The sequence below is a fragment of the Podarcis melisellensis genome (assembly GCF_964234715.1).
Source record: "Podarcis melisellensis genome assembly, chromosome: 4".
NCBI classification, from domain to species: Eukaryota; Metazoa; Chordata; class Lepidosauria; order Squamata; family Lacertidae; genus Podarcis; species Podarcis melisellensis.
The window spans coordinates 64725135-64744291 of NC_138531.1; the positions used below are offsets into that span (position 1 = coordinate 64725135).

General features: G+C 44.3%; 1 protein-coding gene across 1 annotated transcript in view; it reads right to left on the reverse strand.

Moving 5' to 3' along the window:
• The window catches only part of CD247 (CD247 molecule), a 40998-nt gene that overhangs the window by 6316 nt on the left and 15525 nt on the right, over positions 1 to 19157 (reverse strand). Inside the window, exons 2-3 of the mRNA XM_081907919.1 lie at positions 3801 to 3904; positions 1326 to 1382 (exon numbers count right to left, since the gene is read on the reverse strand). Of these exons, the coding sequence (XP_081764045.1) occupies positions 1326 to 1382; positions 3801 to 3904 (161 nt within the window). The remainder of the gene's footprint in view (positions 1 to 1325; positions 1383 to 3800; positions 3905 to 19157) is intronic.

Genomic DNA, 19157 nt, shown 5'->3' on the forward strand with positions numbered 1-19157 from the left:
ACAATAGCTGCAGTTTCTGGACCAAATTCAATTTGGTCCAGTTTCTGGACCAAATTCAAGGGCAGCCCCATGTAAAGTGTGTTCCAGTAATCAAGCCTAGAGGTTACCAATGCGTGGGCCGCTTTCTCCAAGCCACCCCTGTCCAAGAATGGTTGCAACTGCCAAACCAGCCCAAGCTGACAAAAAGCACTCTTGGACATGGAATACATCTGAGTTTCCAGTGGCAATGCCCCAATTACACAGCTACCCAGAACAGCTGATGGACCAGTTTCCTGGACCTAGGAACCACTCACCCACAGTGCCTCCAACATGATTGGCAGCTGATTGCCTGGCACAATCCCCTCTCAGCAATGGGCATACACCTGGTTGGTTGGGAGATGATTGCCTGTGGTGAGCACCTATCAGATACTTGCTACATTCCAGTTTTGGGCTATTGACATAATGGAGGAATGTGCAGAAGTAACATGCAAAAGGTAAAGTATGGGTGGGGCAATGGAGACACTCTTGAGTATTTCTGTACATATTATCAGAGCAGAGCACTGCCATCTCTTTCATAGCAAATAGGTAAGCCAGGTAAGCCAAAGGTTGCCTTACTCTAGACTTTAATCTAGTGATTGAAAATAGAAGAATACGCTTGAGAGTGCTGCCCTATCCAGAAACTCCTTAGAAGGTATGTTTCTTTCAAATTCTTAAAGTGGGGAAGCAGCAAAGCAAAACCACTATTTTAATTAGTATGGAGAAGATCACACACTGAAAGACAAGAGTATATTCCAAATGAAATATAGTTTAAATCTAGTTAACTGGGAGGCGATCTACTGGATGCTGTAATTTCATTTGATATAAAACTGGATCTGCATGCTCCTCATTGTGGAGGGGCTGCCACCCACACTGTGCTTTGAAGTACCAACTATTGGGGCTTCAAAGTGCAGCAGCATCTGACATCCCTAAGACCACCTGTTTAATTTGGTCCACCAGGAGAACAGATTAAGATCTGGTCCACCAGACAGAAAAGATTCTCCACTTCTGATTTAAACCTAACTCCTGAGACCCACTACTGATACCTCTATTGCCAGAAGATCTCACTGCCATTAACTCTCCCCCCTTGCTAAGCTGGGGGAACTTGAGAGGACTCTGAACAAAAGGGGTAATGAATTTTTAAAAATCCATTTAGGATTTGCCCAGACTCTGGAGGAGTCCTAGTTGAATCTTGAGGGCAGATCCATGAAATCTGGTCTCATTTAATTGTCTGTCCTATTATAATTATTTTATTTTATTTGTGAAATAAAAATCATTCAATTTCAAGAAGACATAAGTTTAGTACTTACATTATATAGGTCCTCTGAATTCTGAGAAGTTTGAGGTTCAGGAGAGCCTTTGCCTATCTGGAAAACACAAAGCCCATTTCTATCTCTGAATGTGACTTTAACAGGATAATTTCTGCTAGTGATTTATAAATGGTGCTTTATAAACCCACAACCCACACATTTCATGGCGATTCCAATATTCTCTTGTTCCCAAATTCAAATAATGCCAGTTATGTAAGTGTATGAAAACTGCAAATTAAAGATGCACGTAAAAATGTAGATTCATCATAGAATTTCTAGATCTTTGGTCATCTTTTCCTAAACTCTCAGGAACTATGCATACATTGTGATATGTAGAGCACCAAGCCGTTAAGAAGATCAAACATGTTTTAGGATATTAATAGAGTACTGAAAAGCTGCTCTGCAATGTTCTTGCAATCTTATCCTAACTTTATTTGCAGCTAAACAACCTCCTAGTGGCAATGGTAGAGATTTTACCCATTTGTTGGTAAATGGAAAAACGGTTCCAAAGTAAGTATTGTTCATCAGGCACCTTTTAATGGCAGGTATGAAATCTCAAATTTCCAAGAGGGAAAGTGTTTTGTTTTGTTGTTTTGTTTTTAATTAGTTATTACTAAAAGTTTTCTTGTGTAACAAAGAAAGTACATATAGCATCTCCGCTTTCAGTTCATAGAGTCTTTTTCACAGTTCGTTTACATTTGGTACGAAGCACCGTTGTCATAGACATTATGCGGGGGGCATAAGTGGCAGAAAAAACTACACTCAATTAACTTCTCTCACAAAAAACATGAATAAATTCCAAATTCCTGCACCTCCCATCCTCAGAATGATGGGGAATTCCCAACACAGAACTATACTATATCACTTACGAAGTGCACCACATAATCCCATAGAAGACGGAATGAAATGAATGGGTACACATGGAAATAGATAAAACCAGAAACACCCCCACTAGAGTGTACACAAGAGAGAAAGTTGCATTGAAGGTTGGCAACAGGACTGCATCTTTCCTTCTCTCTCTTTGTACTTCTTGTCTCTGTATACACTGCTTACCTGTGTGTGAATATGAATACAGAGTGGTAAAGGCAAAAGATTCAGTCTTTACATTGATAACTCAGCTTGCAAAGGCGTCACCTGAGGACCACAAACAGCAGCTGCCACCATTTCAAATGTCTTTCATTAGGTTTGAAGGGATGGTTTTTGCTTTTCACTTGGCCAATATCTGGGGCTGGAAGCAAGCAGCTGGTTGTCAATTGACTTACTCCTCGATCAGAATCTCAGTGGTAAAACAGAGAAACCCTTTCACTAGGGTACTTTTATCATGCCCTCCCTAATGATCACCATCTTGACTCGGCAATGGGCAGAAGTTTTGACTCCAGTAGTTATAAACAATGTGTATCAGGCAGTGGGAATGTAAACCAATTTCTTTACCCTCAGGCTAGCTCATGAAGGGTTTCCAATGTTAAGATCAGCTGTTTTCTGCTGGAGGCAAGCATCGCGGCCCCTTCTTGCCAATTTTGGCCACTGCCTATTTTCACTTCTTCATTTAAAGCTTTCTTCTTCTGTATTTAATGCCAGTGAGAAAAGGGACCAAGTTTTCTGTCATACTGTTGCTTCCTGCTTATAGATCAGCAGGGGGAACTTCCAGCCCATCTGCCTCATTAGGTCAGCCACACTTCTCCATTCGGCCCGCAAGGCCATTTCGGCCAAGCCACACCCACACAGGACTGAACTCTGCACATCAGCAGATACACAGGATATTCAGGTGTATATGGTTTCAGAGAGAAAAAAGTCTCTTGAGCCAAATGTAGAAGACTGGCAGGTGAAGTTTAGCTTGCAGGCCAGAGATTTTCCACCTGGTCCTAAGGAATCAATGAAGAGACCGCAAAGTGCCAGGCATCTCCAGTGACTTCTCAGGATACCCTCCTTCAGGAATGGGGAACCTGTGGTCCTCCAGATGTGGCTGGATTTCAACTGTCATCACCCCAGGTGCCCAAATCAGCATGGCCAGTGGTCAGGGGTGATGGGAATTGTAGTCCAGCAAGGACACCGGTTTACCATCCTTGGACGACTTCCTTGTTCCATCTAGCAATCCCAGAAAGGGCTTGGGAGGATCTAGCAAGTTTAAAGAAACCTACTGCTGAGTGGTGAGAAGTTCCTTAGCACAAGGCATCTTTGAATTCCTGAGGTTATACATGACTGTATAACCATTCAAAACATTGTCCAGCATACCAGGTGACCAATGGAATGCTCTGTTGAAATGCTGAAGTTTCCAAACACCATGGTTTCTCAAATGAATCCAAGTGCCCAACAGCTCATCAGTACTCATCCTTATTCTCATGTTGGAAAAAGTGGGTGGAATTGGTGCAGGAAATTGAAGACACAGAGTTTACAAATAAAAATAAAGTTTCCCAGGTCATTCCTTGTATGTTAAAGATCAAGTGTCTTCCCATTTTAAAGAGGCTTAGGACTCACCTTTAGTTTTACGAAACAGGCTGTGATGATTATAGCATAAATCAAGAGGATCCCATCCAGAATGTAGCAGAGTCTTGGATCTGTCAGGCCTAGTGCATTGGCATCTGCATTAAAAAACAAACAAACCCATGTGTTGATTATGGAGAAAGTTTCCCTGTACTGAGTCCAGAGTCAAACTACTGGTTCCCCTCACTCAGTATTGTCTACATTGACTGGCAGTGGCTCTTCGTGGCTTCAAATAGGTACCGCTCCAGCGGGAAGGTAAACGGTGTTTCCGTGTGCTGCTCTGGTTTGCCAGAAGCGGCTTAGTCATGACCCGGAAGCTGTCTGCGGACAAACACTGGCTCCCTCGGCCTATAGAGCGAGATGAGCACCGCAACCCCAGAGTTGTCCGCGACTGGACCTAATAGTCAGGAGTACCTTTACCTTTAGTGACTAGAGATCAATAATACAAATGCTAATTGGGCAAATTACCTAACAGACAAAGAGGTTGATAGGTTTCTTAGAATGACCACCTCTGGGTTTCATTAGAGATGTGATTGAACAGTTCACAAGACAGTAACATTTGCATGAATCGGTACCAATGTGCTGTCAAAGTGTAAACAATTAATGGGTGACACAAGCACTAAGGGCTGCCCCGTCCCACTTTCCTGCAGCTAAAGGACCAAACTCCACATTGTGTCAGTCATATATTTTAACAAACAAATTTTTCTGCACTTTATTTTGGAGTAAAAAAAAACACCCATCAAGCCACAATTCTGGCTCAGCAAGCTCCCTAGATTGCGAGACCATGCTGGTTTTGTTGCTAAAAAAACACCCCCTTATCTGACTGCTGGTTATCCCCCAGATGTGCTGTTTATAGTAACAGTTGCCTAGACTGAGATGCATATCCCCATCCCTATCTAAAGACTCATCCAGCCTGCTCAATGGTTCCTAGAGAAACACTGCAAAAAAGGATGCAAGTATACTGTATATCCATATTCACATTTGCCTGCTCTAGAAGAAAGATTATGGTGCTGTCTTTGAAGCAGCAGAGAAAATCAGAGGTGGGGATTAGAGGAAAATTCAGTACTCAGCGACTCAGATCCAAATAAAGTCACACTAAAGTCCCAGTGAAAATATTCAAAAGAGTATTGTGGCACCTTAAAAATTTATTATGGCACAAGCTTTTGTGAATTCCAGTCTCATGACAATGATCAAACACCAATGGCCGCACTCTGGCTCTAACCCTTAACTGGTCATTCTAGAACAAAGGAGCTTCCAAGGGATACTTGGAATTCAAAGATGTGAAACTACTGAATTACAGTTCATCAAGAGACTCAGTGCTATTACTTGTGGACTGAATCAGGGCAGGGTTTTTTAATCACACTATGTGTCATTAATGGGCTTACCAATGCCAGGGTTTTCTCATCACCAACATCTTTTTTGTGAATGGCCAAATAGCCATTTGTATACTTTTATGGACTTTCATTGCCTTTTGATCTGGCTGTTTACAATTCCCTCCCCACTGCCATGTGTATAGACACCTGCACTTCAGGATAATGCTTAATGCATCTGATGAAGTCAACTGTACAAAAGCTGCTGCCATAATGAATGTATGAAGTCTTTTAAGGTGCTGCAAAATTCTTTGTTGGCTACTCCTCAGAAAAATGAAATTAAAACAATTGCATGAAATTGAGTATAGATTTCAATGGGATTAAAGCACAATCTCAATGAAAACCAGTAAAAGGCTGATCAGAATAAACACGAGTATGTATCACATGGAACAAAGTCAAGTTACAGCAACATTTAAAGAGGACAGTCTCTCATACATGTACACTTTCATGTTTATGGCACATGTGATTGTTCTTCAGGAGTATTGGGCAGCTCTCTGGTTCATATATTAATACAAGAAATGAAAATTGCAATCCAATGCATGTCTACTCAAAAGATCAAATGGAGCTCCCAGGTTAATGGGTATAGCAGTGGTTCTCAAACATTTTTCTCTGGGCCACGCTTTTAGAATAAAAATGTGCTCGAGCTGCACTTAATTATTTATTGATTAGAAATACATTTAGGATTATCCTCAGTATCACTTGATGCTTTTGTTCTTGTTTGTAAATGTTACCTATCCATGTTAATGACTGTTTTAAGCGAGTCCCATATGTGTGCAACCACGCATGCATGCATCGCACCGCACCAAACCTGGAAGTGACCAAAAAAATCCCAAAAATTGTCTCTTGGTAAAAGTAAGCCTCTTGGCACGCTGTTTCAGTGGTTTGTCATGACACGGTTTGATTTTATGTTTCAATCAAATGCAGTCATAAATTTCCATTCTTGGGGAAACTGCCCTACTCATGCTGGCTCCAATCCATGTGTGGAGAGGCTGTAGTTCAGTCATGGAGCACATGGTAGTGGGTTCAGTCTCTAGCTACAGCTGAGAAAAGCTTCTGTCTGAAGTGCCAGCGAGCCAGTGTCAGTAGGTGTAGACAGTACCAAGCTAGATGGAAAAAAACCTGTCAATTTCTTTGCAATTGTCCAATTGTGGTTTAAAACAGTGCCATGAGGTGTAAGCGTCCTTTTCAGAGAAAACTGCTGAATGAAAATTTGCACATCTTAACAAAATACTGAACTCTTTCAGCCCTACTAGGAAGGGTAGCCCCCATAAGAGACAGGTTAAAAACAACAGCAGCAGTCTGTTTCCCAACAGATCAGCCTGCTGAAGTTTCATTGTAACAAGATAGTTTTGTTGAAGCACGAGATTGGAAGTCACTATAAAGGAAAGGAAACCTGTGCGCTCGAGGTAAAATGGAGCTCAGCTTCTGACATCAGTGCAAAGAGTTCCCTTGGCTGTTTGTGGCATTCGGTGTGGTTACGCTAAGTGTTTACAGCCCCCTCCACTCTGATCTGACAGCTGTGCCTCCTGCCTGCAAGGTTTCCTGAGTGCAACGTTTCCTCTACTAAGTTTCAAGACCAAGTGCAGCAAAATATTATGCCATAAAGCAGGGATGGGAAAGCTGTGGCTGTCCAGATTCAGCTACAGCTGATGAGTCTGGAACAGAGGAAGTTGCCATACCTTGGCAGACCATTAGGACCCATCAAGCTCAGCATTGTCGGAGACCCACCTAAAAATGCTGGGTGTTGAACTGAGACCTTCTGCACACAAAGTGGATGTTCTATCACTGCTCTAAAAGGTAAAGGTAAAGGTACCCCTGCCCGTACGGGCCAGTCTTGCCAGACTCTGGGGTTGTGCGCCCATCTCACTCAAGAGGCCAGGGGCCAGCGCTGTCCGGAGACACTTCCGGGTCACGTGGCCAGCGTGACATTGCTGCTCTGGCGAGCCAGAGCTGCACACGGAAACACCGTTTACCTTCCCGCTGGTAAGCGGTCCCTATTTATCTACTTGCACCCGGAGGTGCTTTCGAACTGCTAGGTTGGCAGGCGCTGGGACCGAGCAGCGGGAGCGCACCCCGCCGCAGGGATTCGAACCGCCGACCTTTCGACCGGCAAGTCCTAGGCGCTGAGGCTTTAACCCACCGCGCCACCTGCGTCCCACATCACTGCTCTACCCTTGCTGAAATCCAACAACGCAGGGGAGGGGCACAGTAGTCCCCACCTCTGCAATGAGAGGTGCTCCTTTTTGTTGCTGATATTGTGATCACCAAGGATTAAGAGCCAGTAGAAGTGCCTGGCATGCTCTGGTCCATGGGGTCACGAAGAGTCGGACACGACTAAACAACAACAACAACAAGGCTGAATGCAAACTCCAAGACATGTAAGAAAAAGCGAGATTCTGAAGAGATGCAGGGCACAGTTTCCTTCCACTCTTGTAGACGTACTTCTACATCTACAACACACTAAGAACCAAAGCAATAGGAAGCTTTCATAGAACAAGAAAAAGGGGACTGGAATTTAGAACAACTGTCTAGCCAAAAGCAAGCTGGGAGAGTTTCTTCTCAGCCAAGTTCTTAAAACACAAACACACACAAAAACCAACAGCATGTGAACACGTGTCTTCCTGAAAGTCTAGGGGAAAGATATGAACTTTGAAACCTGCCTTCATGCCACAGCAGCCATTCTTATTCATCTCTTGAGGGGGCTGGCAGCAGCATCAAACACACTTAGTCACCTTCAGAGGAGGAGAAACACACACGGACATGCGCAGCTGTTTCAGTTCTAGAAGACTAGAACCAAAAGAGATTCACAATGTTAGCAAATGAGAGCAGAGTTTGTGCAGAAGTAGGTGAGCCAGTTGAGATGCTGTCAAAGCCCCCACGAGCATTGTACAGAGGTGAACAATTCTCCCCATGGCCCATTTCCCCACACAGTCTCTGTGTAAGCATCCAACACGTGGATTTCCTTCCCTGGGTGTAAATTTATTCCATAGCTTAATAAACAAATGCCTTTGCCACCCGTGACATTATAGTTGAACTTCATTTCATAGACTTGGGGGCAGACGGAACCCCACGGTACATGTAACTCTGGATGTTTTTAAAGCATAAACATTAATCAACACTGGGTCAATCTGAGCAGAGGTGCTGAGAAAATCAAATGTATATACTGCTTGAGACATAAGAATATTCCAGCTTAAAACCAGGAAACCAGGCTGAAAAGCTCCTCGGCTACCTTAGATCAGGACAAAGTCCTCTCATTGTCCATATACCGTATTTTTCGCACCATAGGACGCACTTTTTCCCCTCCAAAAATGAAGGGGAAATGTGTGTGCGTCCTATGGTGCGAATGCAGGCTTTCGCTGAAGCCTGGAGAGTGAGAGGGGTCGGTGCGCACCGACCCCTCAGCTCTCCAGGCTTCGCACACCTCTCCGCAAGCAGCGGGAGCCCAGCGCTGGGCTCCCGCTGCTTGCGGAGAGTTGCCTGCATGCCGAAGCCTGGGCGCGCTGAGCTCAGCGTGTCCAGGCTTCGCACACCTCTCCGCAAGCAGCGGGAGCCCAGCGCTGGGCTCCCGCTGCTTGCGGAGAGTTGCCTGCATGCCGAAGCCTGGGCGCGCTGAGCTCAGCGCGTCCAGGCTTCGCAGACCTCTCCGCAAGCAGCGGGAACGCTCCCGCTGCTTGCGGAGAGGTGCCTGCATGCCGAAGCCTGGGCGCGCTGAGCTCAGCGCGTCCAGGCTTCGCGGACCTCTCTGCAAGCAGCGGGAACGCTCCCGCTGCTTGCGGAGAGGTGCCTGCATGCCGAAGCCTGGGCGCGCTGAGCTCAGCGCGTCCAGGCTTCGCGGACCTCTCCGCAAGCAGCGGGAGCGCTCCCGCTGCTTGCGGAGAGGTGCCTGCATGCCGAAGCCTGGGCGCGCTGAGCTCAGCGTGTCCAGGCTTCGCGGACCTCTCCGCAAGCAGCGGGAGCCCAGCGCTGGGCTCCCGCTGCTTGCGGAGAGTTGCCTGCATGCCGAAGCCTGGGCGCGCTGAGCTCAGCGCGTCCAGGCTTCGCGGACCTCTCCGCAGGCAGCGGGAACGCTCCCGCTGCTTGCGGAGAGGTGCCTGCATGCCGAAGCCTGGGCGCGCTGAGCTCAGCGCGTCCAGGCTTCGCGGACCTCTCCGCAAGCAGCGGGAGCGCTCCCGCTGCTTGCGGAGAGCTGCCTGTTTGGGGGCTGGGGTCGGGGGAAGCTCGAGCTTCCCCCGCCCCAGCCCCGCACCTGGGGGGGGGGAATAATTTTTTCCCCTTTATTTCCCCCCAAAAAAACTGGGTGCGCCCTATGGTCCGGTGCGCCCTATGGTGCGAAAAATACGGTATTTGATTAAATCCACAAAAATGTATGCCGTAATAGATTAGTTATTACTTGAGGTACTTTTTTGAAAGGATGGCTGGGGGAAAATTGGCTTTTCAGATGTTTGCCAAACAATATAGCTCCCATCATCACTGACGGGGGGTTAATGAGAGTTGGGGTCCAATAACATCTGGTGGGTACAAAATGTCCCACCTCTGGTCTATAATAATGCTCCAAATCATGATAGCAAACTTACTTCACTACTAGAAGCTAGACAAATTCGGGGGGGGGGATAAAAATCAGGCCCTGCTGGGCCTCTGGTCTGGATAAAACAGCCTTTATTTTTACAGGCTTGTTTGTTAATACTTTAATTTATTGTTCATCCATGGCATGTGGGGGTGGGGTTTAAATGTTGTAAACCACTTTGGGTGAGCTTGCCCCCCCCAAAAAAAACAGTTTTAAAAAATGATTAAATAACATAATGTCGCATAATCCCTCCAGTAAAGAGTTGGTGAAGAAGGGAGAACGTGGGAGTAGATCCAGCCCTTGCTTCTAAAAGAGCCACTCATCAGAAGTGTCTCAGCTTTTCATATCAAATGAAAGAGCTCAAATCAATGCAAGAGGTTTCAGGGCACAAAGGCAAACTATATTGTATGTTAAATGAACCATTGCTTTCATGAACAATCTTGTAAAGTTAAGGAATACGGTAGTTGGTTTTCCTCTTATTGAACTATCGCTTACTTCGAACATACGCAAACACTCATATCTGTTCTTTTCTGTGCTAGAGATCATCACGTTGGTCTCTGAACAGCAAGTGGGACCTCTATATGAAAGATAGAAAATGTGACTTTTGCAGTAAGAGTTGTACAAGGGTAAGCTGATGCAAACTACATTGTCATGTAAGTACACACCCAAGATACTGCACGCACCATGCTATAAATGTATTATGCAATCACACAATAACAGTTCAAATGATTTAAGAGGACATTTTTTTTATCCCATCTAGAAAGTGGAAGAGAATTATGGGCACTGCAAGCTGACAGAAATGGCATTCTCCTCACATTACTAGGACATGGAAATCATGTTTTTTGCCATTGCAAAGGACAAGTTTCCTATCATCTACATGCAGGTCATGAAATCTCAGGAAAATCAATTACCAAATTCAATCACCTAATTGAATTAGCTCAGAGATTTCCATCTCCATATTAGCAGTTATTGTCCATCTTCCCAGCCCAGACTGTGATCTTCTCAAGGGGCACAATTACTTATGCTCAGCATCCATACCTTCTGAAAAAGTCAAGTACACCATTTTCCATAAATTCCATTTTCTTATCCTCCAACTTACTACTATACATACAACAATTTTATTTGTATGCCACCTTTTCGTAGTTCAAACAACACTCAAGGCAGCTTACAACATAACAAAAGTAGTCATACTATATCAGATTCAAGAGTCAAAACACATAAAGGAAATGGTTAAGAAATATGAAGCAGAAAGTCGGAATGAATGGACAGCTCTACCGAAGGAGGACTGTAGAAAGTGGAAGCCATCAAGGATCAGTATTAAGGCCTTGTTCATTAATGACCTGGAGAGTCATTAAGGCTTTATGCATTAAGGGTGAGCAGTGAGGTAGCAGTTTGCTGATGATACCAAATTGTTCAAGGTGGTTAAAACAGAAAGGGGCTGCAAGGAAAATAATCTTTTCAAACTGGGTGAAGGGAGTAAAATGGCAAATACAATTCAATTTAAGCAAGTGTAAAATTATGCATGGGGGGTGGGGAATCAATTTCACACATATGTTCACAGAGTCTGAACTGGCAGTGACTGGCCAGGAATGAGACCTTCAGGTCATAACAGAGAGCTCAGTGCAGATGTTGACCTAGTGTGCAGCAGCTGTGAAAATCCTGTGCTTGTCCATATCATATGCCATTATACAAATCTATGGCGTTGCCTCGTAAAGGAGATTGCAGAGCTGGAAAAAAACTCAGAAAAGGGCAAGAAAAACAATCAAGGGGTTGGACCAACTCTCCTGGGAGGAACGTTTACAACATTTGTGGCTTTTTACTTTACAGAAAATGTGAATTGGAGATGACATGAAAGAGGTGTATAAAATTATGCATAGTATGGAGAACATAGGTAGTGAGATGTTTCCCCCTCACACATACAATGCTAGATTGGGATATCCAATGAAGCTGGATGTTGGGAGGTTCAGAAGAGGAAAAAGTAAATACTTATTCACATAGCACGTGGTTGAATAATGGAATTCACACCCACAAAAAGGTAGTGATGGCCACTAACCTGGAGCACTTTAAAAGGCCTGAAATAGGCAAGAGAGCAGCAGTTTGGTGGCAGGCAGGAGTGGTCAGGGGCGACACCCACTGTATGCTAAGGCAGCAGATGGGTAAATAGTTACAAGTCAAGGATAGGGAACCTCAGACCCAAGGGCCTTATGCAGCCCTCCAGGCCTCGCTGGCTGGCCCTCAAAACTTTTCTTAGCTCACACACCAGGACCCAGATCTGCTTTTGCCTCTGGCCCGGTCCAGCACTGGATGCAGCAGATATAGGCTGCCTATGGAGGAATATGACCCGTGGGCTGACCCACCTCTCCCTACATTATATTCACTCACCTGCGGCTGACCCATTAAATGAAGACTGGGTTGTATCACTGTACAGTGTCTTCTCGCTTCTCACGCAGAGAGCGAGAAGTGCGGCCGGAATACATACAGCCACAATATTAGAAAAAAAACTGTAGAGCAGAAATAGCTTCAGCCATTCCAACCTCAGCATCTACCCAGCAACTTGATTCCTTTCATATTAAGGTAAGTTTAACTATTTTTAGGCCTTCAGAGGCCTTGTACAAAAGATAAGAACTGCAAAAAACAAACCCAACAACTTCCCCAGCCAAGTACATCCACACGTCAAGTGATGATTTGTGAGTATGAAATGTCTATTCAACAATCTTTTCAAAATACCATGCAGTTATACAGCTAAAACCTTCACCCACAATGGTGAAAGGAATGCACATTTGGGTGGTTGAGGCTGCTGTTTTAAAAGCAGACACCACAGACCTGACGTAAAAGTGCTTCTCAGTATCTTGGCATATGCTTTTCTAAATGGACATTTAGTGTAAATTTCAATAACATTTCAATTTTTATTATATTGTGAATATGAACTGACGTTTTTGTTTTGGGGGTTCTTCTCCTGTTTCCCCCCCTTCTTTTTGTTTTGTGTGTGTGTGTGTGTGTGTGTGTGTTTTCTTTCTTTAATAAATCTATATTTTTTAAAATAAACTTTTGAAAAGAAATGGTGTAAATTTAAAACCTTAAGATCCCCACATGTGACAAGAGCAGATGGATATATTTCATTATGGGGATATGCACTGGAATAAGCCTGCCATGTGCTGTGAAGATGACCATGTCTGTGAAATCTATTGATATATGCAGCACAGAAAGGAGGTGGTCAGGAGAGAGAATTCCCCATAGACTCACTTCTGTCAGTGACAGAACTGGAGTTGGAACAAAAACTTTTAAACTCCATCCTCAAAATGAATGGAGTTCAGAGAAAATATATTTCAGATGGGAGCATTCATGCAAAATATTTCTCTTTTAGAAAGAGTGGAATGCAGCTTCCCCCTGCACCAACAAAATGTAGAAGAAAAAAACTGCCCCCTCTGTCCCTTTTGTGCCTCCCCTAATATTTTTTGGGCACTACCATAAACTGCTGGAAGGTTGCAGCACCTGCTGTGGATGTAGAGACCAATACAGGAGAGACTTTTTTGTTGCAGCTGGGGCAGATGGAAGCATCCCGTTACGCTTCTGCTGAAGCACCACAGTGTTTCTTCTCTCTGCTGTCTTCCAGCAGTCATTCCTCCGGCCGTCACTGCTGTGGATACACAACCTGACTGTCTTTCTGCAGTCACTGTGGTTGTCTGCAAGGGATTCCCACATGGCAGCCTTCATGTCTCATTTGCAGACATCTTTGTAACACAGAGCAGGTGTGTCAACAGGTCTGGTGCCCGAAGCCAGCTCCCCGTGAAGCATGTCCTTGGGGAACCTGCCATCTTTCATTCTGTTGACATGACCAAGCCAGCGTAGACATTGCTAAGACAGGAGTGTGAACATGCTGGAGATGTGGGCTTGGCGGAGCACATCTTTGTTTTTCATCTCTGCCCTGCCATGTGATACTCAAAATCTTCCCAGCGCAGTGCATGTGGAAGGCATTGAGGTGTCATTCCTGACGCTTGTAAGTTGCCCACGAATCACTTCCATAAAGTAATGTACTCAACACACAAACTTGGTAGACTTTCATCATGGTATTGGACTTTAGCATCACATTCTCCCATACCCTTTTGGAGAGGGAAGCTATTGCGGTAGCTGCCTTGTCAATACACTTGTCCAATAACTCTGTGGGTGTGTGGGTGTGTGTGTGTGTGTGGGAGAGAGAGAGGAGAGAGAGAGAGAGAGAGAGAGAGAGAGAGAGAGAGAGAGAGAGAGAGAGAGAGAGAGAGAGAGAAATACACAACTTAATGAGTTTTAAGTAGGGATGGATCCAAATAATCTGAGAAAACTGAACATCTCTGCAATCTTAAATGTCCTCACTTCTTCATGATCTTTCCTTAAATCCCTAATTCATGAAGTGGCCACAAGACATTTGTTAGATCTGAGGAGGGGACTAACACAACAGAAGCATTTTTCACACACGGAGCATCAAAATCAGTAAGACATATTTTGACCTACTCTAAAGGACTCATTTGTATACACATGTACATTCCCTTAAAGGTAAAAGTAAAGAGACCCCTGACCATTAGGTCCAGTTGCGGACGACTCTGGGGTTGCGGCGCTCATTTCGCTCTATGGGCCGAGGGAGCCGGCGTACAGCTTCAGGGTCATGTGGCCAGCATGACTAAGCCGCTTCTGGCGAACCAGAGCAGCACATGGAAACGCCGTTTACCTTCCTGCCAGAGCGGTACCTATTTATCTACTTGCACTTTGTTGTGCTTTCGAACTGTTAGGTTAGCAGGAGCTGGGACCGAGCAACAGGAGCTCACCCCATCGCAGGGATTTGAACTGCCGACCTTCTGATCGGCAAGCCCTAGGCTCTGTGGTTTAGACCACAGCGCCATCCATGTCCCTGTACATTCCCTTACTCAAAAGCTTTTCACTTGGTTGAGTAGCAGCAAAAAGGTATACGGCCTTCATTGTCCTTCAGGGATGTCAAGTGATATGAAAGGTCTGTCTTATTTAATCAGTAATAGTCATTTCATACACACAAATCACCACTTGATGCTGCAAACAAATTACTGTGTGATGATGAACACAGTGTATGAATTCTGATTTAGTAGGGCACAGAAACAGTCTTGTTGTCTCAGCTTCCCATCTACACACAAACACACCTTTGAAGCCCAACGTATCTCACAATGGTTTCCTCAAGGAGAGATAGTTATCTAGACTCCACCTTCCTCAGCAAAGGTATGCTGGTATACTTGTTAGAAAGAGACTGATGAGAAAAACACACAATTGATTAAGACTGGTCTTCTCAGAATTTCACATTCCTTTTGGAGAATGTAATAAATTGACTATTAAAGCCAGAAATCAATACAAAAAATTGCATAGTATGTAGATGAATGTCCTGTATCATTAAGAATATACAAAGAGATTATAGGGTTCTGTTCAGTTATTTGGCCATACCTCATGAAGCATTCTATCATATATATTGTTGTTGAAGCCATGGGAAGGCATTGTGAAATACAAACTCAGTTTGAGGTGCACTCAGATTAAACATATATACAGGTCTAATATACAATGGCCTCAAGAATGCACATGGACTTTGAATCTCTGCAGCCAGGCCTTTGTGTCAGTAACCTTGCGATGCTGTCAATAACTTCCTAATCCGTACTACCATAAAAGTTAATACTTTATAGCATGAAGCAAATTTAGCTCTCTTGCAGAAGCTTTTCAAATGTTCAAATGTAGTGTTCAAATGTAGCTAGCAACTCATTTTATTAAGAAGCAATAATAAAGCTGAAATTAAGCTGAAAAGGACTGTAGAAAAACAAGTTTCAAAGAGCAATAGGGCAGATATAAGCAGTGGTAGGTCAAATTATAGCAGCCCATCCTTCCGCCTATTTATATGAGGCTGGGCCAAAATTTTGATTGCCTCAATTTTCCCAAATATTAATTCCCTGTGAAAACATATAGCAATCTCTGGGGGGAGGAAAGACATTGTGTTTGGGAGAGGGGTTAATTTTTTTTGCTTATTATGTTATTTATTTTTACACTGTAAACCACCCTGTGATCCTCAGATGGAGAGTGGAAAATAAAATAAAATAACATGCTTTTTTGTGGGGGAAGCAATTATCTCACTGGGTGCTTCCACATGACCTATTTATTGGACTTTCATCCTGATTTGCTTGCACAAAGCTTAGGGGTGGAACCCCATCCCCACACGCCAATCTTGACCCTCCATCTGGGCTCTCGGTGCAGATTGGGCCCAGAGAGAGAGGGGGGACAACTGAATGGGCAGCAGTTACAGTGGCAAAGAGGAGAGAGCCCAATGGTGGCATTTTGCCCCCTTCCCCCCCCAAAAAACCCCCTGGATCCAGCACTAAACATGTGTAAGAGCACCTGAACACAATCCCCTCTCTCATATCTTTATATAAAGACCCACTCAAGAGTGAAAGAACAAGCAAAAGCCAATACTTCGCCCTCCTTTCCTAATGCAGAAACCACCCCCACCCTGCCCCTCAACCACAGCAGGAAGACACATTGAAGCGGCAGCGCAGGGGACGCTACATCAAATCACCTTTGAAATTGCCCTTGAAAGAGTCATGCTAAGACCTCCTAAATGGTTTCCTCCTGCAGGATCCAAACCAAGTTCCCTCCCCCCTCCCCATTTGTTGGATTCAAAGTCACTAGCATAAAAGCCGCCTCCTCGGTGCAGCGCTGCCTTGACTGGTAACCAATGTGACTTTCACAGCTAGACGCAGTTAAGTGCCGCTTGGTGGGAAAGAAACAGAAGAAACAATTAAGGCAGAACAGAAAAAGGTGCAAAAAAAGAGAAGAAGTTACAAAAAGAAAATAGAAGGAATCTGATTAGCAGGCAAAAATATGAGAAGGAATGTTAGATGGTTAACTCATATCTGCCAGACTTCCAACAATAAAAATGAAATAAATTCACAAGGCTAACAGGGAAAAGGAACCTGTGGACCTCCAGGTGTCGGATAACAACACCCATCATTCCTGACCAGTGGCCATGTTGACTGGGGCTGATAGTTCAACAATATCTGGAAGGCACCAGGTTCCAACAAATGGGGGGGATCAACAAGCTGCGACTGCATCCTGGTAAGACACAGAGACAGTGGTGGATCCCAGGTCAAAGTTGGGGAGTTCACTTCTGGACAGGGAAGGAGCAGGTGCATGGTTTGGGGGTACTTTTAAATCCATCTTTGTCACTGTAGGCTCAGGTGACTTTTGGCTGCTGACCAGCTCCTGGGCCATGTTCAAGGTCTTGTTGTTAACACAAAGTCCTGAACAACAGTCAATACTGCATGGAGATTGTTGAAATATTAAACATTTTAGACATGCATCTTAAAAATAAATAAATGGGGTGGGAGAAAAAGAAGACAATGAATGTTAATATGACAGTACTGAATAGGAAGAGACCAGTTTCCAAAGACAGTTTCCAGTTTCTGGAAACTGCAGGAGGGGAGTGTGCTTAGGTCCTGCTTGCACATTTCCAACAAACATCTGGGTGGCCACTGTGAGAATCTGACACAGGACTAGATGGACCATTGGACTGATCCAGCAGACTCTTCTGATGCTCTTAGGACAGTTTCTGTTGTGCTTTTACCATGGTAACAAATACCTCTGAAGGTCAAAGGGCAGCCCAGCAATGCAGATGGCCTATAATGACTAAAAATATTTATTTGTTGAGTATTATGAATATGTTGTTTTGTTCGTTCTCTTTAACCCATCTACCATATAATGAGTACTTTTTTAATCCGACCAATACTGGGGTCAAATACAAAGGCCAAGTCTAAAACACAGGGGGGAAGTGTGATGAACCACAGTTGTGTAAGGAGGTTAACCCTCTTTATAAAACCTACTTTACTATTCTGATATCAGAGTTAAATACATACTAAGACAAGCTGCTTTTTATCTTACATTGTAAACGGACAGGTGACTTGTCTTTCCTGTATGTATTAGAAACCACAGAAACCCTTGACCATATAGCATGCTCCTCAGTAATTTTCATTGCTGTACCTGAAGTGCAGGCGGTCCTTCTACAACAGTGTGAGAACCATTGATCTGTTTGACTTTGTCTACAGCACTTTCCTATGTTTAATTTTTTGCATTTTTATGTTGACCCCACCTTTCATCTAAAAGAAAAATCCACCCTCCAGCACATCTAATAAAGCTACAGCACATGACCATTGACCACTACTCGAAACAAATATTTAAAAACAAGGCTTAAAAATGCCATCATAAAATAATGCTCAGCAAGAAAAACAAAGCGTACATAGTAGCAATGGAAACTTTAAAAACAACAGGTTCTCTGACGTATATTCATATACCCATACAGTGGTACCTCGGGTTAAGTACTTAATTCATTCTGGAGGTCCGTACTTAACCTGAAACTGTTCTTAACCTGAAGCACCACTTTAGCTAATGGGGCCTCCTGCTGCTGCCGTGCCACCGGAGCACAATTTCTGTTCTCATCCTGAAGCAAAGTTCTTAACCTGAAGCACTGTTTCTGGGTTAGTGGAGTCTGTAACCTGAAGCGTATGTAACCTGAAGCGTATGTAACCCGTGGTACCACTGTATTGCCATCTGTCCTAGAGGACAAGTGCTAATATAAAAGCCTTACAGACATGATGGCAGACGTAAAGAATGAGCAAACCCAAGCAGGAGTCCTCAATGCAATGGGAGTTAAGAATCAGCGGAACAGATGATGCTTTGTTTTGAGGCAGGGGTGGGCAACGTGTCACCCTCCACATATTGTTGGACCCCAACTTTCATCAGCCCCCAGCCAGCCAATGGTCAGGGAAGATGGGAATTCTAGGCCAACAACATCCAGAGGGCTACATGTTGCCCAACCCTATTTAAAGCAAATAAGGCTGCAATCCTATGCCTACGAACATGGGAGTAAGCCCCACTGAATTCAGTAGACACGTATAGGATTGTGCTATAAGGATGTGTTTACACAACAAATTGAAAGCCCATTCAAAACACATAATCTCTCTTAATCAGATTTCTCATTCCCAGCAACTCTTAACCACAGCGCCCAGAATTCTTTGACGGAAATAATGTGCTTTGAATATGTTTTAAAGGTGTTGTGTGTACACAGCATGTAAGACTATGCACACACACCTGGGAGTAAGGCCCATTGTAGGTGGGACAACTTAAAAAGGTAAAGGTATCCCGGACCGTTAGGTCCAGTCGTGGACTCTGGGGTTGCGGCGCTCATCTCGCTCTATAGCCCAAGGGAGCCGGCGTACAGCTTCCGGGTCATGTGTCCAGCATGACTAAGCCGCTTCTGGCGAACCAGAGCAGCACACGGAAATGCCGTTTACCTTCCTGCCAGAGCGGTACCTATTTATCTACTTGCACTTTGATGTGTTTTCAAACTGCTAGGTGGACAGGAGCAGGGACCGAGTGACAGGA